General features: G+C 40.5%; 3 protein-coding genes across 3 annotated transcripts; 2 read left to right on the forward strand and 1 right to left on the reverse strand.

Annotated features, from left to right (window-relative positions):
• Positions 1–2,700: 2,700 nt before the first annotated feature.
• On the forward strand, positions 2,701–14,583 carry LOC149036350 (uncharacterized). Its single transcript, XM_089189846.1, has 2 exons — positions 2,701–10,471; positions 14,254–14,583. The coding sequence occupies exons 1-2, from the start codon at positions 2,824–2,826 to the stop codon at positions 14,274–14,276; spliced, it is 7,671 nt and encodes a 2,556-aa protein (XP_089045972.1). The 5' UTR covers positions 2,701–2,823; the 3' UTR covers positions 14,277–14,583.
• Positions 10,796–12,311, reverse strand: LOC113668862 (uncharacterized). The gene has a single exon (XM_089189851.1). The coding sequence runs from the start codon at positions 12,206–12,208 to the stop codon at positions 10,907–10,909; it is 1,302 nt and encodes a 433-aa protein (XP_089045977.1). The 5' UTR covers positions 12,209–12,311; the 3' UTR covers positions 10,796–10,906.
• On the forward strand, positions 12,510–13,834 carry LOC149036351 (uncharacterized). The gene has a single exon (XM_089189852.1). The coding sequence runs from the start codon at positions 12,512–12,514 to the stop codon at positions 13,721–13,723; it is 1,212 nt and encodes a 403-aa protein (XP_089045978.1). The 5' UTR covers positions 12,510–12,511; the 3' UTR covers positions 13,724–13,834.
• Positions 14,584–22,072: the final 7,489 nt, after the last annotated feature.

Below are 22,072 nucleotides of genomic sequence, written 5' to 3' on the forward strand. Positions count from 1 at the left end.
GTTTTCCAAGTATTTCTTTGAAAGTAGGGCGCGTAGAACAAAATGTTTTTTTCCAGAATTTTTCCTTGTTTCCTTACATTTCGATGTTTTCTGCGCATTTTTTTGCATATTTGTCGTCTTTACTTGAACTCCCTCGACTAGGCCACACAGTTCATGGTCATCAAGGCAGGCAAAAGAGTGCTAGTTCCTCTCTTTCCTCCTTCTTGTTCCTCACTGGGGAAGGGATGGAAGTCAAACCCTAGATCAAAAATTGGCACATACTTCTCCAATTCCAATATTTATCACTTACACTTGAGATTACTGTGCGGGTATTGGGAAAACTTTGAGTTTGAAATGTTTTCAAATTGCGCCGGCAAACATTAAAATTGTGACGTCCAAACAAGCTGTGTTTACATACTCTCATCTAAACTAACTAGTTGGCCTATTGAGAGCAAACGAACTATCTCAATTATTTTATAACCATCATTAGTTATAAAAGTGTGACTTGCAAAACCGAATTACAGTCACTTGGTTTTTTTTAGTAGTTTTGGCTTCGATCATGCAAATCACACCCGCTAGAAAATGAAAAGTTCACGAAGACAATGAGTTTATTATCACGCAAAGATAGCTTAGCGTTAAAAAGAAGGGACTTAGGTTGTACTGTGATTGATCTTGTGATGAAAATCAAACCTCTCAAAGGGGTAAACACTGAAGCCTGACATTTCCTGTTGGAAAAAGAATAACACTTTTCATTTTCCATGTTCAATTACATCATGACTGATAAAAGTGTGACGTACGAAAACGAAATACTGTGTACTTATTGAGTGGTAGGGGGCGCAGCGAGGTCCTTTCTTCATAACCCTGAGCTTAATATTTTCCCCACTGGTCCCACCAAATTCTGTCAATAAGCATGTTATCATATGACCACTAACTGTTAAAAATTTTTAACCTAAATGGGACGCGATAGACGGGCATACGGGCACACAAAAAAATATGCAATTTAAAACTTTTCCTTTTATTTCGATTAGCCCCGAGGGGGAAGGGAATACCCTGAACACACGTGATCTGGATACATTAAACAATGTGACAGCGGAAGTTCGGAAGGTTGGGAAAAGTAATTCGTTATTTTTGTTGTTTCATTTTGAAAGCATCAGCCACATTGTCAACATCTTGGTAAGTGCGATTGAAAATCTTTTCTAGTCACTCGGTTTTTATCAGCCTTAGTCATTTAGTAACTGTAGAGAGGTAAGGCTCTTATGGCAAAGCCCAGTAGCTGCTTTATCCCTTTATTATTTACTTTATCCAGTACCTGATCTTTATGTTTGCGATATGTTACGTTTCGAGTGTTAGCCCTTCGTTAAAGCGGTTGATGGCGCGATTGAATCGTCACCACAGTGAAATAAATTGATTCTACGGCGACTTTTTTAAATCTCTGTGGCTCTATACCGTATAATTTATCCTCATTAACTAAAACAAGGTTATTGAGTATCGTTCAATTTGAGAAATTGATGATCATAAAACTAGACTGTCCCACGCTGACATCATAGGAAATCCGTAGTGCTTCATTACGTGGTTTTCCAGAGGCTATGAGGCTTTTTTAGGAGAGTTTAACGATCGATTCAGAGATCGCGGTAGATTCCAATTGAATTTCCGTTTTCTACTTGTACACAAACGTTTCATGGTCGAGACACCATTCACTTAAATTTTTAGATACTAGCGGCGGGTTCTACGGTACATATTTTTCTAAACGCCGTAATCTGTTTTTTTGTCTGCTTAAGCGCTAGAGCCTCGCATAAGAAGATAAGTCATGACGCTGCGCGCTCACGAAGAGAGATGTTTTAATTTTCTGAGAGAAACTAAGACTTTCTTAAATTCAATGTTACTGCATACGTAGTATAGGCGTACTTTTCCGTTGATCGGATGCTTCATATCTCCACCGTTAAATGGCTTTCTTAAAACAGTTAAGGTTTCATACAATAAATTTCAACCAGAATGTAACTAAGATTGTTCAGCATTGTTTAGTTTGAGAAACTGATGGTTCCCACAATCACGTGATCAAAAACTAAAATCAATCCTATATTAAGACATATTTGTCATGCAGAATGTCCTTTACTGATGTCAACAGAGGCGGCCCAAGCTCACACTCGAGAAAAAGCAAACGATTAATTCATGAAAGCGTCACGCGTTGTGTGACTCGGTGTTAACTTACCAGAGTTGAACACGTCATAAGGAATTGTATGGGGAACGAAAGATGGTCGATTTGAAGTTATAAAAATGTGACGTACAAAACCGAAATAGATTCACTGCGGAGTAAACTACGGATCGGTTTTCCATATCAGTTCATGAAAAGTTGATTATCGCTCACAGATAGCTCACCGTTTAAAGAAAGAAGCTTTGGTTCTGTTGGCATCGATCTTGTAATGAAATTTCAATTTTCGAAATAGATGGACACAGAAGCCTGACGTTTCTTGTTAATAAATAGTTTATTTTTACATGTTCAATTCTATCATTGGTCACAAAAGTGTGACGTACAAAACCAAAATTCATCCCCCACCTCTCCCTTCCTCAAAAGAAATATGAAGTACTATTAAGTATGACTATTGATTATTACTGAAAGTCAAGCCACCTCCTATCTCTGATGTCATTTGCTTGTTGCCATATTTCAGTCACTGGATTAACGTCTTCAAAGGTAAGACCAGTGATGTGGTAATGTTCGAGCAAATTACCAATCCACTCCGCCCGTTTTCATTTTTTTTTTCTTTTTTTGTTTAGTGTTGTGTTAAGAAAAATAATGTTTCCCTGATAACAGGAGAGGATTGTAGTGGAAACCTAACAGCAGAAGCCATGACACCTTTCATGAGCATCGCTTTACTTGTTGCCCTGTTCTTGCTCAACTCAGATCGCATTCAGAAAGCCATTGAGATATGCAGCGAATGTTTGATTTTGCTAACTTGCACCGATCAAAACAGCAAAGACCAATTTGATTCGGCACTGCTACAATTTTACAGCGACATCTATACCATTCTTTTCAGCGCGTATCGTCATATGTCTGACTACATAAGTGCGGAAAGATACGGGAGGAAACTGTTTTACTTATACAGAGAGTATGGAATTATGCTTTATAAACTTGGCGAAAGCCTAAAAGCAAAGGAATATGTTGAGAAGGCCCTTGCCATAACAACCAAAATTGGCGACAGAAGCGGAGAAGCATCATGTCATGGAAACCTAGGTACTGTGTTTAAGTCGCTTGGCCAATACGACAAGGCTGAAGAGTATCTCCAAAAAGCGCTTGTCATCACAACTGAAATTGGCGACAGAAAAGGGGAGGCAGCTAACTATGGAAACCTCGGTACTGTGTTTATGTCCGTTGGCCAATACGACAAGGCTAAAGAGTATCTCCAAAAAGCGCTTGTCATCAGAACTGATATTGGCGACAGAGAAGGGGAAGCATCATGTTATGAAAACCTAGGTACTGTGTTTATGTCCGTTGGCCAATACGACAAGGCTGAAGAGTATCTCCAAAAAGCGCTTGTCATCACAACTGATATTGGCGACAGAAGCGGAGAAGCATCATGTTATGGAAACCTAAGTACTGTGTTTCTGTCCGTTGGCCAATACGACAAGGCTGAAGAGTATCTCCAAAAAGCGCTTGTCATCAGAACTGATATTGGCGACAGAGAAGGGGAAGCATCATGTTCTGGAAACCTAGGTAGTGTGTTTCTGTCAGTTGGCCAATACGACAAGGCTAAAGAGTATCTCCAAAAAGCGCTTCTCATCACAACTGAAATTGGCGACAGAAAAGGGGAGGCAGCTAACTATGGAAACCTCGGTACTGTGTTTATGTCCGTTGGCCAATACGACAAGGCTAAAGAGTATCTCCAAAAAGCGCTTGCCATAACAACCAAAATTGGCGACAGAAGCAGAGAAGCATCATGTTATGGAAACCTAGGTACTGTGTTTAAGTCGCTTGGCCAATACGACAAGGCTGAAGAGTATCTCCAAAAAGCGCTTGTCATCACAACTGAAATTGGCGACAGAAAAGGGGAGGCCGCTAACTATGGAAACCTCGGTACTGTGTTTAAGTCGCTTGGCCAATACGACAAGGCTGAAGAGTATCTCCAAAAAGCGCTTGTCATCACAACTGGCGACAGAGAAGGGGAGGCGGCTCACTATGGAAACCTAGGTAGTGTGTTTCTGTCCGTTGGCCAATACGACAAGGCTAAAGAGTATCTCCAAAAAGCGCTTGTCATCACAACTGAAATTGGCGACAGAAGAGGGGAGGCAGCTAACTATGGAAGCCTAGGTACTATGTTTATGTCCGTTGGACAATACGACAAGGCTGAAGAGTATCTCCAAAAAGCGCTTGTCATCAGAACTGAAATTGGCGACGGAAAAGGGGAGGCAGCTAACTATGGAAACCTCGATACTGTGTTTATGTCCGTTGGCCAATACGACAAGGCTGAAGAGTATCTCCAAAAAGCGCTTGTCATCAGAACTAAAATTGGCGACAGAAAAGGGGAGGCAGCTAACTATGGAAACCTAGGTACTGTGTTTATGTCCGTTGGCCAATACGACAAGGCTAAAGAGTATCTACAAAAAGCGCTTGTCATCAGAACTGATATTGGCGACAGAGAAGGGGAAGCATCATGTTATGAAAACCTAGGTAGTGTGTTTCTGTCCGTTGGCCAATACGACAAGGCTGAAGAGTATCTCCAAAAAGCGCTTGTCATCACAACTGAAATTGGCGACAGAAAAGGGGAGGCAGCTAGCTATGGAAACCTCGGTACTGTGTTTATGTCCGTTGGCCAATACGACAAGGCTAAAGAGTATCTCCAAAAAGCGCTTGTCATCACAACTGAAATTGGCGACAGAAAAGGGCAGGCAGCTAACTATGGAAACCTCGGTACTGTGTTTATGTCCGTTGGCCAATACGACAAGGCTAAAGAGTATCTCCAAAAAGCGCTTGCCATAACAACCAAAATTGGCGACAGAAGCAGAGAAGCATCATGTTATGGAAACCTAGGTACTGTGTTTAAGTCGCTTGGCCAATACGACAAGGCTGAAGAGTATCTCCAAAAAGCGCTTGTCATCACAACTGAAATTGGCGACAGAAAAGGGCAGGCAGCTAGCTATGGAAACCTCGGTACTGTGTTTAAGTCCCTTGGCCAATACGACAAGGCTGAAGAGTATCTCCAAAAAGCGCTTGTCATCACAGCTGAAATTGGCGACAGAAGAGGGGAGGCAGCTAGCTATGGAAACCTAGGTAGTGTGTTTCTGTCAGTTGGCCAATACGACAAGGCTAAAGAGTATGTCCAAAAAGCGCTTGTCATCACAACTGAAATTGGCGACAGAAAAGGGGAGGCGGCGCACTATGGAAACCTAGGTAGTGTGTTTCTGTCCGTTGGCCAATACGACAAGGCTGAAGAGTATCTCCAAAAAGCGCTTCTCATCACAACTGAAATTGGCGACAGAAAAGGGGAGGCAGCTAACTATGGAAGCCTCGGTACTGTGTTTATAACCGTTGGCCAATACGACAAGGCTAAAGAGTATCTCCAAAAAGCGCTTGTCATCAGAACTGATATTGGCGACAGAGAAGGGGAAGCATCATGTTATGAAAACCTAAGTAGTGTGTTTCTGTCCGTTGGCCAATACGACAAGGCTGAAGAGTATCTCCAAAAAGCGCTTGTCATCACAACTGAAATTGGCGACAGAAGAGGGGAGGCAGCTAGCTATGGAAACCTCGGTACTGTGTTTATGTCCGTTGGCCAATACGACAAGGCTAAAGAGTATCTCCAAAAAGAGCTTGTCATCACAACTGAAATTGGCGACAGAGAAGGGGAGGCGGCTAACAATGGAAACCTCGGTACTGTGTTTATGTCCGTTGGCCAATACGACAAGGCTAAAGAGTATCTCGAAAAAGCGCTTGTCATCAGAACTGAAATTGGCGACAGAAAAGGGGAGGCAGCTAACTATGGAAACCTCGGTACTGTGTTTATGTCCGTTGGCCAATACGACAAGGCTAAAGAGTATCTCCAAAAAGCGCTTGTCATCAGAACTGATATTGGCGACAGAGAAGGGGAAGCATCATGTTATGGAAAGCTAGGTAGTGTGTTTCTGTCCGTTGGCCAATACGACAAGGCTAAAGAGTATCTCCAAAAAGCGCTTGTCATCACAACTGAAATTGGCGACAGAAGAGGGGAGGCAGCTAACTATGGACGCCTAGGTACTGTGTTTCTGTCCGTTGGCCAATACGACAAGGCTGAAGAGTATCTCCAAAAAGCGCTTCTCATCAGAACTGATATTGGCGACAGAGAAGGGGAAGCATCATGTTATGGAAACCTAGGTAGTGTGTTTCTGTCAGTTGGCCAATACGACAAGGCTAAAGAGTATCTCCAAAAAGCGCTTCTCATCACAACTGAAATTGGCGACAGAAAAGGGGAGGCGGCTAACTATGGAAACCTCGGTACTGTGTTTATGTCCGTTGGCCAATACGACAAGGCTAAAGAGTATCTCCAAAAAGCGCTTGCCATAACAACCAAAATTGGCGACAGAAACAGAGAAGCATCATGTTATGGAAACCTAGGTACTGTGTTTAAGTCGCTTGGCCAATACGACAAGGCTGAAGAGTATCTCCAAAAAGCGCTTGTCATCACAACTGAAATTGGCGACAGAAAAGGGGAGGCCGCTAACTATGGAAACCTCGGTACTGTGTTTAAGTCGCTTGGCCAATACGACAAGGCTAAAGAGTATCTCCAAAAAGCGCTTGTCATCACAGCTGAAATCGGTGACAGAAGAGGGGAGGCAGCTAGCTATGGAAACCTAAGTAGTATGTTTCTGTCAGTTGGCCAATACGACAAGGCTAAAGAGTATCTCCAAAAAGCGCTTGTCATCACAACTGAAATTGGCGACAGAGAAGGGGAGGCGGCTCAGTATGGAAACCTAGGTAGTGTGTTTCTGTCCGTTGGCCAATACGACAAGGCTAAAGAGTATCTCCAAAAAGCGCTTGTCATCAGAACTGATATTGGCGACAGAGAAGGGGAAGCATCATGTTATGAAAACCTAGGTAGTGTGTTTCTGTCCGTTGGCCAATACGACAAGGCTGAAGAGTATCTCCAAAAAGCGCTTGTCATCACAACTGAAATTGGCGACAGAAAAGGGGAGGCAGCTAACTATGGAAACCTCGGTACTGTGTTTATGTCGGTTGGCCAATACGACAAGGCTAAAGAGTATCTCCAAAAAGCGCTTGTCATCACAACTGAAATTGGCGACAGAGAAGGGGAGGCGCCTCACTATGGAAACCTAGGTACTGTGTTTATGTCCGTTGGCCAATACGACAAGGCTAAAGAGTATCTCGAAAAAGCGCTTGTCATCAGAACTGAAATTGGCGACAGAAAAGGGGAGGCAGCTAACTATGGAAACCTCGGTACTGTGTTTATGTCCGTTGGCCAATACGACAAGGCTAAAGAGTATCTCCAAAAAGCGCTTGCCATAACAACCAAAATTGGCGACAGAAGCAGAGAAGCATCATGTTATGGAAACCTAGGTACTGTGTTTAAGTCGCTTGGCCAATACGACAAGGCTGAAGAGTATCTCCAAAAAGCGCTTGTCATCACAACTGAAATTGGCGACAGAAAAGGGGAGGCAGCTAACTATGGAAACCTCGGTACTGTGTTTAAGTCGCTTGGCCAATACGACAAGGCTGAAGAGTATCTCCAAAAAGCGCTTGTCATCACAGCTGAAATTGGCGACAGAAGAGGGGAGGCAGCTAGTTATGGAAACCTAAGTAGTGTGCTTCTGTCAGTTGGTCAATACGACAAGGCTAAAGAGTATGTCCAAAAAGCGCTTGTCATCAGAACTGAAATTGGCGACAGAGAAGGGGAGGCGGCTCACTATGGAAACCTAGGTAGTGTGTTTCTGTTCGTTGGCCAATGCGACAAGGCTAAAGAGTATCTCCAAAAAGCGCTTGTCATCACAACTGAAATTGGCGACAGAAAAGGGGAGGCGGCTAACTATGGAAACCTCGGTACTGTGTTTATGTCCGTTGGCCAATACGACAAGGCTAAAGAGTATCTCCAAAAAGCGCTTGTCATCAGAACTGAAATTGGCGACAGAAAAGGGGAGGCAGCTAACTATGGAAACCTCGGTACTGTGTTTATGTCGGTTGGCCAATACGACAAGGCTAAAGAGTATCTCCAAAAAGCGCTTGTCATCACAACTGAAATTGGTGACAGAGAAGGGGAGGCGGCTCACTATGGAAACCTAGGTACTGTGTTTATGTCCGTTGGCCAATACGACAAGGCTAAAGAGTATCTTCAAAAAGCGCTTGTCATCAGAACTGATATTGGCGACAGAGAAGGGGAAGCATCATGTTATGAAAACCTAGGTACTGTGTTTCTGTCCGTTGGCCAATACGACAAGGCTGAAGAGTATCTCCAAAAAGCGCTTGTCATCACAACTGAAATTGGCGAGAGAGAAGGGGAGGCATCATGTTATGGAAACCTAGGTACTGTGTTTAAAACTGTTGGCCAATACGACAAGGCTAAAGAGTATCTCCAAAAAGCGCTTGTCATCACAACTGAAATTGGCGACAGAAAAGGGGAGGCAGCTAACTATGGAAACCTCGGTACTGTGTTTAAGTCGCTTGGCCAATACGACAAGGCTGAAGAGTATCTCCAAAAAGCGCTTGTCATCACAACTGAAATTGGCGACAGAAAAGGGGAGGCAGCTAACTGTGGAAACCTCGGTACTGTGTTTATATCCGTTGGCCAATACGACAAGGCTAAAGAGTATCTCCAAAAAGCGCTTGTCATTACAACTGAAATTGGCGACAGAGAAGGGGAGGCATCATGTTATGGAAACCTAGGTACTGTGTTTACAACTGTTGGTGATTTTAAAGCTTCGGAAGTATGCTTGGAGAAAGCCTTATTAATATCCAGAGATATTGGGGATGGAAGAAAAGAGTTCGAAATCCTCGGAAGTTACGCCGTTTTGTATTTGTACCAATATAAAATCAAAGACTCCCTGTCGTGTCTTCATCTGTGCATTGAAAAGTATGAGGAGCTGAGATATTTCTTGGGCGCCAATGATCAGTTTAAAACATCATTACTGGAGCACACAGGAATATTTCCTTACAAACTGCTTTGTACTTTGCTTTGTGCCACCGGAAATGCTCGGGATGCTATTTATGTTGAGGAGTTGGGTCGAGCTAGAGGCCTATCAGACTTAATGGCAGAGAAGTACTCGGTTGAAACGCACATCTCTGCTAATCCACAATCTTGGTTTGGCATTGAGAACATTTTAAGAAAGCAAAAAAACTGTACTTGTCTGTACATTTCTTATTTACAGTATAGTCTGCATTTGTGGATCTTGAAAACAAGTGGAGTCCTTCACTATAGAAGAGTATCACCAGAAGAGAATCTAGTTCAGGCTGGGTTACCCAAAGATTTGCCTTTGAGTCAATTTTTGGATGATAATTTCCGGAGTCTTGGTATTTTGCCCCCTAAAGATTGTGAAGATCGGTCTTTAAATACGATTAAATTGCAACCTCTCTCCCCCGCGCAAAAGAGCTCAGCAAGATTACGACTCGTGGAGGAGGACGAGGACGAGGACGAGGACGAGAAAGTGATTTCAAGTCTACATTTATGTTACAAAATGTTCATTGCCCCCGTTTATGATTTGCTTGATGAGCCTGAAGTCATTATTGTTCCTGACCGCAGGTTATACAAAGTTCCCTTTGCTGCCCTGAGTGAAAAGGAAGGAGCCGAATACTTGTCAGTGACCCATAAGATCCGTATCATTCCTTCGTTGACAACACTCAAGAACATTCAAGATAGTCCAGAGGACTATCACAGCAACACTGGTGCCTTGGTAATAGGCAATCCCAAGGTTAATTGGCTGCAACCATTGCCAGCTGCAAGAAAGGAAGCGGAGATGGTCGGACGACTGGTGGGTGTTCCGCCTCTAGTTGAAGAGAAAGCAACGAAGCAGGCGGTACTTGAGCGGATAAGTTCAGTGAGCTTGATACATTTTGCTGCCCATGGTAACGCGGAAAGAGGAGAAATTGCACTCTCCCCCATTCTTACTCCCAACAGTCAAAACGCTATCCCGAAGGAAGCTTACATGTTGACGATGGCTGATGTCTCACGAGTGAAAGTCAGAGCTAAACTGGTGGTACTTAGCTGCTGTCACAGTGGAAGTGGAGAGATAAGAGCCGAGGGAGTTATAGGAATTGCCCGTGCGTTCTTAGGATCCGGTGCTCGCTCGGTGTTGGTTGCGCTGTGGGCCATTCCAGACTCAGCAACAGAGCAGCTGATGAGTCGGTTCTACGAACACCTCATTGAAGGTGGAAGTGCCAGTGAATCCCTTCATCATGCCATGAAGTGGATGAGAAAAAACGGCTTGAACAAAATGTCTGAGTGGGCTTCGTTTACGCTGATTGGAGATGATGTGAGACTCGACTTTGACACGCAGCGGCAAGACTCAGTGAGAACAGGTATTTCTTAAATTAAAGTTAGATTAGACGTGAAAATAGTTATGACTTACTGGTTGTTGATTGGATGGGGATCCTTTGTTACCTTGAACATCAAGGCTAGTTTGATATCTATCTATATATATATATATATATATATATATATATATATATATAATTTGCACAATGGAGAATGTGCTTCCGTTTTCAACGCTTTATTCAAGACCCGACGCGTTTCGGCATTTGCCTTCCTCAGGGGCCTTAACATGCAATTGTTACAGAGTCGTAATTGGTTAATTGTGTGACGTAGTACAGTGCATGTTGCTTAATTAAATGCTGAGTAAAATCTCTCGTAAACAATTAGTGTTTCTAATTGGTTAACAGTTTTAAAACCTTTATAACGTATGTTATAAACAATTTATGTACCTAAAACTTTATAAAGGTTTTCGCGTAAAAGCTTTATCCAGTTCTTTTGTTTAGTCCATATGGCTGAAAGGAGTTTAATGTTCTTTGCCAAAAAATCTCTCTTTCTCTAAGGACTTCTTTCTTTTTGTCAGTCTCTAAATGATCTTTTCGGATTTGCTCTATAATGGTTATGGTAACATTATTGTTAAAGTCGTGAGTTCGTTTGTTATGTAAAAAGTGTTCCGTGAGTTCGCAGCTACTCACTCCCTTTTTAATATGGTTTCTGTGATTGTTTAACCGTAGGTTAAATGCAGTTTCGCTTTTGCCAATGTATTGAAGTTTGCAAATGTTGCACTCGATTATGTAAATGATCCATGACGATTGGCAGTCCACTGTATGAAATATGGTATAGGTCTTGTTGTTATTGGGACTGGTGAAAGTTGTGGTCTGGTTGATCTTTTTACACCAACTACACTTCGTTCTTTCACATGCTCTACATCCCTTTGGTATCAAATTCTGAGGTGTTTCATTTACAAATCTTGAACGAACAGGTCTGTCTCGTAGACTTTTCGGTCGTCGGTAGGCTACTAAAGGTGGCTTGTTGAAGATGAATGATAATCTTTCTTTTGATTTGAGAAAGTTCCAATTTCGTTTAGCAATTTCTGCAATAAATGTGGTATGGGGGTTGAATGTAGTAACCAGAGGAATTCGATCTGTTGGTTCACGTTCTTTGGTCTGTAAACATTCCTCTTGAGTCAATGTTAGCACTTTCTGCATTTCGTGGAGAACTTTGCGTTGTACATAACCACACGCTACAAAGAAATCCGAATATTCCAGGATTCGTTTCTTCAATGTGTCTGTTGAAGAGCATATTCGCCTCAACCTCAAGGCTTGACTGTATGGGATGCTCCGTTTCAGATGAGGTGGATGTGCTGATGTCCAATGGAGGTATGGATGAGTATCAGTTGGTTTCTGATAAACATCTGTACTGATGTTGCCTTGATCGTCCTTTAGAACGGTCGTATCAAGGAAATTCACTGAATGTGCAGAGATTTCGTGTGTAAACTTGATTGAGGGTGCTACACTGTTAAGGTCATTTATGAAATTAATCAAAGAGTCTTTATCACTTTTCCAGATAAGGAATATATCATCTATAAAGCGTACCCAGAGTATGATATGGTCCATCCACTCTGTTTGGTACACGAATCTTTCTTCAAGTCTACCCATGTATACGTTTGCAAAGTTGGGAGCGACTCTGGTTCCCATGGCTGTTCCTTTGATTTGAATGTAGTGTTCATTGCCAAAGGTAAAGTTGTTAAGCTTAAGAACCTTCTCGAGGAGACACGATAATGTCATCGGTGATGGCTTGTTCTGGTTCGTTTTGCCTAGCTCTTCCTCCACAATAGTGAGTCCTTCGTCTGTGTCTATATTCGTATATAGGCTTGATACGTCCAGAGTTGCTAAGCAACACTTTTCGGGTAACTTGCCCAAACTCCGTATTCGCTTAATGAAGTGTGTGGTATCTTGTATGTATGACGGTAGCTTTTGTGCTATAGGTCTCAAAAATTATGTACATATATATATATATATATATATATATATATATATATATATATATATATGTACATAAATATAAATATATATATCAAAGGAACAGCCATGGGAACCAGAGTCGCTCCCAACTTTGCAAACGTATACATGGGTAGACTTGAAGAAAGATTCGTGTACCAAACAGAGTGGATGGACCATATCATACTCTGGGTACGCTTTATAGATGATATATTCCTTATCTGGAAAAGTGATAAAGACTCTTTGATTAATTTCATAAATGACCTTAACAGTGTAGCACCCTCAATCAAGTTTACACACGAAATCTCTGCACATTCAGTGAATTTCCTTGATACGACCGTTCTAAAGGACGATCAAGGCAACATCAGTACAGATGTTTATCAGAAACCAACTGATACTCATCCATACCTCCATTGGACATCAGCACATCCACCTCATCTGAAACGGAGCATCCCATACAGTCAAGCCTTGAGGTTGAGGCGAATATGCTCTTCAACAGACACATTGAAGAAACGAATCCTGGAATATTCGGATTTCTTTGTAGCGTGTGGTTATGTACAACGCAAAGTTCTCCACGAAATGCAGAAAGTGCTAACATTGACTCAAGAGGAATGTTTACAGACCAAAGAACGTGAACCAACAGATCGAATTCCTCTGGTTACTACATTCAACCCCCATACCACATTTATTGCAGAAATTGCTAAACGAAATTGGAACTTTCTCAAATCAAAAGAAAGATTATCATTCATCTTCAACAAGCCACCTTTAGTAGCCTACCGACGACCGAAAAGTCTACGAGACAGACCTGTTCGTTCAAGATTTGTAAATGAAACACCTCAGAATTTGATACCAAAGGGATGTAGAGCATGTGAAAGAACGAAGTGTAGTTGGTGTAAAAAGATCAACCAGACCACAACTTTCACCAGTCCCAATAACAACAAGACCTATACCATATTTCATACAGTGGACTGCCAATCGTCATGGATCATTTACATAATCGAGTGCAACATTTGCAAACTTCAATACATTGGCAAAAGCGAAACTGCATTTAACCTACGGTTAAACAATCACAGAAACCATATTAAAAAGGGAGTGAGTAGCTGCGAACTCACGGAACACTTTTTACATAACAAACGAACTCACGACTTTAACAATAATGTTACCATAACCATTATAGAGCAAATCCGAAAAGATCATTTAGAGACTGACAAAAAGAAAGAAGTCCTTAGAGAAAGAGAGATTTTTTGGCAAAGAACATTAAACTCCTTTCAGCCATATGGACTAAACAAAAGAACTGGATAAAGCTTTTACGCGAAAACCTTTATAAAGTTTTAGGTACATAAATTGTTTATAACATACGTTATAAAGGTTTTAAAACTGTTAACCAATTAGAAACACTAATTGTTTACGAGAGATTTTACTCAGCATTTAATTAAGCAACATGCACTGTACTACGTCACACAATTAACCAATTACGACTCTGTAACAATTGCATGTTAAGGCCCCTGAGGAAGGCAAATGCCGAAACGCGTCGGGTCTTGAATAAAGCGTTGAAAACGGAAGCACATTCTCCATTGTGCAAATTATATATATATATATATATATATATATATATATATATATACACACACACTTTTTTTCCTTTTTGAAGAGTTACTATCTCCGCTCTCTGGTGTAAAGTATAGAATCTCACAGATGCCTCTCTACCAATGAGATACAAGTAATAGCCAATTATTTATATATATGGTGCTTGGTGTAATTGTGTTTGCTTTATATCCAAAATGTTAATTGAGGTAATGATAAATTGGGTTATTTCAATTTTTTTCTTGCAGGAAAAAAGACCCCGATAGAGTAAATAATGACAAGTACTCGAAGGGAACAGAATTAAAAGACTCTTAGATGGATAAATTATTAGAAATAATAGAGAAAATACTCTATCCGGTATTTCATCGACATTAAAAAAAAAGAGCTATCCCAGGTTAGGGGAGATCTAGTCCAATTTTTGGTGCTTTCTTTACTAATATTCTCAGGAGGAGGTAATGGTTATGTACTCAACAATTTTTTGTTTTTCACGCAAAAATTATATTCTGCTATAATAAGCACGAAACAATGTTGACCTACGTAAGCCTTTTGAGTAAAACGAATTCAGTAAAGTTAAGACATTAAGCGTTGCGCATCCTAAAAATAAATCCGAAGCACTCCACATTAGAAAAAAAATCCTACAGAGCTTAAAAATACGACTAAAAGAGGGGAAAGAGGATACTTGACGAAATTCTGGAGAAATACGTGTCTGAAGTTATCTGCTCCAGTAGAGAAGTATCACTTCCGGCTTTACAAAAGCTCAAGAACACGCTGATGTGGAAATGTCACATTCAAAATCACATGGCCATAAAACATTATAATAAAGTTCGGATATAACGCGTGCTGTCATTGGTTGAAAGAGCGTGCTCTATGAGAGTATAGAGCATAGAACTGAGCTAAAGCTGTCACGCCATCTGCCAAATTGTACCATGTTCGACCTTTTCCGGGACTTCTTTTTAGCTTTTTTCCGATAATTGAAAGTGAAATTTCGGAACAAGCGAGCCGGCAAGTAGCAACAGAAGAATCAAACAAAGGTTTGTAAACATACCAGGCGCCGTTATTTACGTTATTAAAACGTGGGCAGATACGAAAATCCTCAAAGGAAAAACAAAATAGACATTCCGAGTTTTAAAGATTTTCACGCTCAGTTAGATTGCAAGCTTACGTATGGTAATGAAAATCAAACACAGCCAACACTCGTATAGTATATAAAGTTCAGAGTTAAAAAACAAAACAGAACAAAACAGAAATGATGAAAAATATAAATACGGTGTCTGAGCAAATATGATCATGCTGAAGTCCATCGCAGCTCACTTATCATGGCGATCTCCGGTCATCACAGTGAAGCAAGCCTCAGAAACTACATCGGCCGCCCTTCGAGTGAAAAAATAAGAGCTCGCTCTGATATCCTTTCCGATGTGTTGAGTGGAAAGTCACTTCGGTCACTGCAGCCGTGTTTTGCGGCGCTGTCATCCCGAGCGATCCTCATGTTCCGGTGAATTCGGCTGTTGTTCATTTAAAAAACACTCGCCTTGAACAGTTTGTTTTCTACCTTGTCATGTGAAAAAAACCCGCGTGTTTTAATGAGCCATAATTCGGCTGAAGTTCACTGAACATTTCACTTCAAGATTCTAAATTAAAAACTTCAGGCAAAAGCGTTAAATTCGACCTGCCGAATTATTTTAGTTTGTAAACTATCGCAGATTGTGAACTTTGATTTTTTTTTAACTTTGATGGTTTGACACTTTTGACAGCTTTTGTCTTGTACAGCCAATCAGATTACTTGAACCATTCTAACAGGGATTCTGATTGGCTTATTGTAGCGTGCTCTATGAGAGTATAGAGCATGCTGACGACACTGTTGTTCGCTTTGGAAATGGTTTGTTTTGAAAATTGACAGTAATACATGGGGAATTTAACGGATTCTTTATTATAAAACAAATAGAGAAGCCTTCACTTTGCTCTGTTCTGTTATAAAGCACTTAGGAAGCGGCTAGAGCACGAAAGGAAGTGGGAAGAAACACTCGACTACGTCTCGTGTTTCTCCCTACACTTCTTTCGTGCTCTAGCCGCTTCCTAACTGCTTTATAACAGAACAGAGCACAGTCAAGGCTTCTCTATTTGTTAATTTAAATATATCCTGGCCAGAACTGATCTTTGGAGACAGAAATTTAAAATCGCTTGCGGATGGCGGGAGTGTCATGCGGGTATGTCAATACTTCAATTTTTAACTGGTCACTTGCCTCTTGTGCTATGGACCCTGCGCGAAGCAGCGAAATATGGAAGTAATCCTGTCTTGGAATATAGAGTTCATCTGTTGTAGAATAAGTTAATTCGTAACACCCTGTAATAACAGCAAAACTAGTCGCTGGTTCCCTTTCATCAAGAGCGTTACTATTTGTAACTGGTTTTTGGCAGTTACGTCCTTAACGTTCTAGTAGAAATACAAAACACTATACGCTCCAGTGGGTACTAAAGTATGTTTTTAGTTCAAAACATGTGTATCGCCAATGCATATTAACTGAAGTCTTTTAGAAGGTTTTTGAGCAACTTTAACGTTGTGGTTGAAATCCGCAAATTCGCAGGAATTTTTGACAGTGTATTCAGTATTCCCAACAACAGGCGACAAAATTCTCGCGAGATAACCAGAAATTGCATAAGTCGGAGAATTAACAAAAGGGACAATTGGTCTCAAAGGAATTCCCGGTTTATGAATTTTAGGTAAGCCATAAAGACGTGGACAAAAGCCGTCACTACTGTATAATATTTTGTACGTAGAGTCACTAAATTTACCAAGCGACATATTGTTTAACTTTCCTTGAGTTTTTCTGGTAGGATCAGAGTTTAAGACAGCATATGTACTCTTGTCATTAAGCAGAGACAAAGCTTTGTCATGATATTGCTGTTTGTCCATAACCACAACACAATTACCCTTGTCAGCAGATAATACGAATGTTTTTGGGAGGAGGTTTAGATCGTGACGATGGCGGTTTGCTTCCTGACGCATTTTTACACCTCGTCAGAGAAAAAAAAAAAAAAGGCCGCTAATTAGTGATCATATAAAAGGACCTCTAGTTACAGCGTCTAGATCACCCCTGATGAAGGCACTAGACAGGAGTGTCGAAACGTTGGGTCTATGAATTGTATCTTCCTCGGTTACATTCATTAAATCTGCAAACCAGAGTAGCATCAAACTATGTCTGATTGTCCACCTGGTTGCCGTGTGAACTTTCATGTATTAGATAAATAGGCATTTGCTTACCTTGGCTCCTTTGATCACTGAACCAGTCGGCCTACAGTTGATGAAGTTCGGGATCTTTTGGTCGGTAACGGTCCATGGAAGCGTGCTTGGCTGTCATCTTCAGATCGCCGAACCATTGATTCGAAACCATTAATTCGAAAATTCCGTATTCCCTCGCTATCTCTCGATTGTTGTTAACAGCTTCAGCTTCAATTACGATTTTCAACTTGAAGTTGAGATCATTAGAATAACGGCGAGTGTTTGGCATGATTGTGCTGAAAGTAGACTTCGCAAAGTGATGTTCACCAGGTGAAGTAAATTTGCGACTACTGATTTTGTTGATCGAATTGTTTTTATACTTTAAAACCATGTTTCCCGAGAGGAAAGGCTAAAAATTAATATGTACCGATAGGTTGTATTTAAATGTGACTTTTTTTTGCCTTTTGTTTATCTCATGTGACTAAATGTGTGACATTTTTCGGCTTTTGTAAATGTGTGTGACATTTTGCTTTTGTTTAATCAAGGCTTTTGTTTGTGCGCGTGGTCGCGTGTGCGACAATTCTGCTTTTAGATATATGAAAATTCACATATTTGCACTGCGGTGGAAAGATGAAATTAGAAGATCCTCGCAGCTAAGAACACTACTGAAACTAGTAGTTGTAAGTAGGACCTGAAAAAAGTAGTGGTAGTAGTGTTCTTAGCTGCGAGGATCTTCTAATTTCATCTTTCCACCGCAGTGCAAATATGTGAATTTTCATATATCTAAATCTTCATTCACTCGGATGTTTATTTGTACCCAATTCATTGACCAGCTCCCAGTTGGCTTGTTAGCTCAATTGGTAGAGCGCTGCACCGGTATCGCAGAGGTCATGGGTTCAAATCCCGTACGGGCCTGAAATTGTTTTCAGGTCCTACTTACAACTACTAGTTTCAGTAGTGTTCTTAGCTGCGAGGATCTTCTAATTTCAATTCTGCTTTTGTTAATTAACGGTAAACTAAAATCAATACGCGACTTTTTCGCTTTTTTGTAAGTTTATGAAAGAATTTACAATAAACTTGACCGATCTTTACTCCCCAAACAACGATGCGCCTTATAACCAATTATTTTAGCGATATTTTCAGTTTGAAAACACGCAATAATGAAGTTGCCGAATTGGGGGTGCGTCTTATAGCCGAGTGCGCCTCATAACCGAATAACTACGGTAGTATGGAGGTAATTACCAGCACTGATCTGGTTCTTACCTGTTCTGCACTTTTCCATGCAGACCGTTTCCTGTGAAACGATCATAATCCATGTATTTTTGTTTTGAAAGGCACCAAATTTAAAACTAAAAAGTTTAGTCCAATTGCAATGTAATGAATCACTTGCTAACTTTTCTTGCTCAAATTCTACTGAGGAATATTGGCCATCCGCTGTTTTTGTAAGGAACTCAGGAAAATGTTCTCTTGTATGGCCCTCAGGCTTGGTAAGAGATTATCATTTGCAGTTATGGCTGAATTTATCTGCTGCAAATTTACATTTATAAAATGAATGAGAGACAGTTGATTTCATTTTGATTCATATTTTATATTTTTAATAACCCTTATCGTGCGGCTCCCGGAATATTCCGGGCGCACGTGTTCGTCCATGTGGACGGGTCCCGGAATATTCCGGGTTTCCGAACATCATTGTTTTATTGGCGTAGAAGTTCGGAATATGTCGGGCTTAGGTAGGTTTATGGTCATGGGCCTACCAAAGGGACATAAATTAAGCATCCGACAGAGTTCCGAAGATCCGAGTGGAATAAAAGAATTAATTAGCACGAAATTAATTTTGTTGCGCGGTAAAACTGATAAACAAAGATGGCGGCCAATATTATATTTGTTGATGAAGGAACTATCGATGAAGTTGTTGGTGGAGAGGATAGCGATTTTGATGAAAACACGGATAATTCTGAAAGCAGCGAAGAAGAAGATGGCAGAAGCGAAGAAGACAGTGATGGCGAGGAGGAGAGCGAAGAAGAAACCGAAGAAGACAACTGGGTCCTTGGCGATCGTATCCCGCGAAGGCTTGACTTCACAGCTGATCGAGGGTTGAATGTGGAGCTTCCTGACAATCCATCATTCTCTGACTACTTTCATCTCCTCTTTCCTGAAAACCTATTTGATGAGATTGCATCCCAAACAAATAAATATGCAAGGGAAACAATCGCATCTTTACAGCGAAGAGATCGTTTACCTCAGCACTCGAGGTTTAGAAATTGGCCTGAGGATGGTGTGACATCTGGTGAGATGAAAGCTTTTCTTGCCATGATTACTGCGATGGGCCTGGTGAATCAAGAGAATATCCAGGATTACTGGTCCACCGACGAGGTTTTATCTACTCCCTTTTTCCCTCAAATTATGTCAAGAGACAAATTTATGAACATTTTAACATTTTTTCACTTGTGCAATAATGATAATTATATTCCTCGAGGACAGGAAGAGTATAACCCAGTAAACAAGCTTGGCACTATATACAGTGTTGTCACTGGGAATTTTTCAGATGTCTGGAAGCCAGGCAAAAATATCTGCATAGATGAGGGAATGATTCCATTCAGAGGAAAAGTGCACTTCAAAGTGTACAATCCAGACAAGCCAGATAAGTATGGTGTAAAGTCATACCAGTTGTGTGACTCAAGTAATGGCTATTGTTGTAGGTTTGAAATTTACACTGGTGTAAACCAAGAACCACCCAGTGCTAAAGGCAAAACATATGACTTAGTCATGAGGCTCATGCAACCTTATTTGAATGTGGGTAGGTGTTTGTATGTTGACAACTACTACACATCACCTACTTTATTTGCTGAGCTCTATAGGCAGAACACTGGGGCCTGTGGAACAGCCCGCTACAGGAAAGGTATTCCCCAGGAATTTAAAAGGGCACAAGTGAAAAAAAAAGGTGACAAGTTTGTTATGAACAATGGAACTTTGCTGGCTGTTAAATTTAAGGACCGCAGAGTTTTCCAGATGCTGTCATCTGTTCACTCCATTGCAGATGTAGAAGTTGGCCGAAATCACCCTGGAACTGGGCACCCAATCACTAAACCCGAGATTGTACATGACTACAACTAGTTCATGGGGGCAGTTGACAGGTGTGATCAGATGGTGGCCTATTCCTGCTTCAGGCGATGCACCATGAAATGGTGGAAGAAAGTGTTCTTCCATCTGTTTTCCTTAAGCATCTTGAATGCTTACATCCTCTACAAACATAGAACCCAGTCACCTGTACTGCAAAGGACCTTTCGAAGGGAGCTTGTGAAGGAGCTTGTTAGGAATTCTGGCATCTCCCATTCTCTCACTCCAAGAGGCCGCCCAAGGAGGTCAGCTAAAGGCTTAACCCGCCTCCAAGTTGGAGGTCACTTCCCAGAGAAAATACTGGGTACTGGGAAGAAGTCCAACATCACCCGGGCATGTGTGGTTTGCTTTCCTGCCCAAAAGAAGATTCTGAAAAGGACAGGAGATAAAAGGAAGAGGCCAGGGAAGGAGTCTAGCTTTCAGTGCAGTGTCTGTAAAGTAGCACTCTGTATGCAAGACTGCTTCCAGTTGTACCATACTGTTGAGGACTATGTTGCTGCTTACATTCAAAGACATGATGCCAATAATGACAATGTGGATGCTGAAACCAATTGATTAACTGATCATAGCCATTATTCATCTTTTTTTTGGTTTTGTTTGGTTTTGAAGTCAATTCAAACACAGAAATAGATAAATTTAGACCAATTAGACCCATACAACTGAGCTGACTGTTTTGAACTAATTCAAAACCAAACAATGTAAATAAATTCCTAATTTGATTATGTGTTGACTAGACAAATATGCAATTTTGCTACTATTTTGAGAAAAAAAATGCTCTCACAGTCACAGGAATTGTTTTATTAAGTTGTTGGACTAGGGCTTAACTCTGGTTGCCATTTTAGGCTTGTACAGATAATTTTTGGAAGAAATTAATATGATGTGTTATTTGTTAATGTATAACTTTTGTCAAAAACATGATTTCATAGCTAAATTTTGAAGGCAACTTAGGTTCAAAATTTATTATAATAGAATAATCAGAAAGGAAATTTATTAAGCTTTAATTTGATATATAGGTTGTTGGGATTTGATGAAAAGTAAAGCTTTCAATGCTGTTGAAAGGATCAACTGTCGTGCATGAGTGCGTTTCTAAAAATAAAGTCAGTTTAAGGGATTGTAACCTGAACTCAAAGTCAGCATGATAAGGGTTGACGTGGTGGGCATGGTCATCACATCCACCGTGTAGGAGTGGCCTCTCCCTCCTAAGTTGAAACATTTATTATTTCTTTGATAGAAAAAAAAAAAAGAAATTAAAAGTTGAGGTAAGGCAATGCACTTGTAAGGAGATGTTACCCAACTGACAACTATACTCACAAGATCTAAATAAATTACCCTTTTGCCCTGAAATCCCTATTTGTATTATCATAGATTTTTATCTTTCAATGCCTGCTTATGGCAGCTTTTGTTGGATTGGAAATAAAACAGTCTTTGTATATGTGTATGAACTGGAAACTGTTGCAATGGACCTTCAAAGGGTTTTTTATTTGATCTATATTAATTTTTAATTTCTTTGTCAACAGTCAAAAATAATCATATAGTATCACCTTTTTTTTTCCTTCTCACATTTAAATCTTTGAAAAATTATTTAATCTTCTATTTGAGAATTGTTAAGAAATGGAATTTATTTTAATACAAATAGGGATTTACACTGTTTAGTAGTATCATTTGTGGCTCTAATGAAACAAACAATGTATTTTCACAGTTGTTAGCTTTCAATCTTTGTTGGGCAGTTAGAA

This window comes from Pocillopora damicornis, chromosome 12 (assembly GCF_964200805.1).
Source record: "Pocillopora damicornis chromosome 12, jaPocDami1.2, whole genome shotgun sequence".
Taxonomy (NCBI): Eukaryota; Metazoa; Cnidaria; class Anthozoa; order Scleractinia; family Pocilloporidae; genus Pocillopora; species Pocillopora damicornis.

Coding starts and splice junctions, on each gene's coding strand:
- LOC149036350 (XM_089189846.1), top strand. CDS start 2,824: ATGACACCTTTCATGAGCATCGCTTTACTTGTTGCCCTGTTCTTGCTC. Junction 10,472..14,253: donor GCAAGACTCAGTGAGAACAG/GTATTTCTTAAA, acceptor TTTTTCTTGCAG/GAAAAAAGACCCCGATAGAG.
- LOC113668862 (XM_089189851.1), bottom strand. CDS start 12,208: ATGACATTATCGTGTCTCCTCGAGAAGGTTCTTAAGCTTAACAACTTT.
- LOC149036351 (XM_089189852.1), top strand. CDS start 12,512: ATGGGAACCAGAGTCGCTCCCAACTTTGCAAACGTATACATGGGTAGA.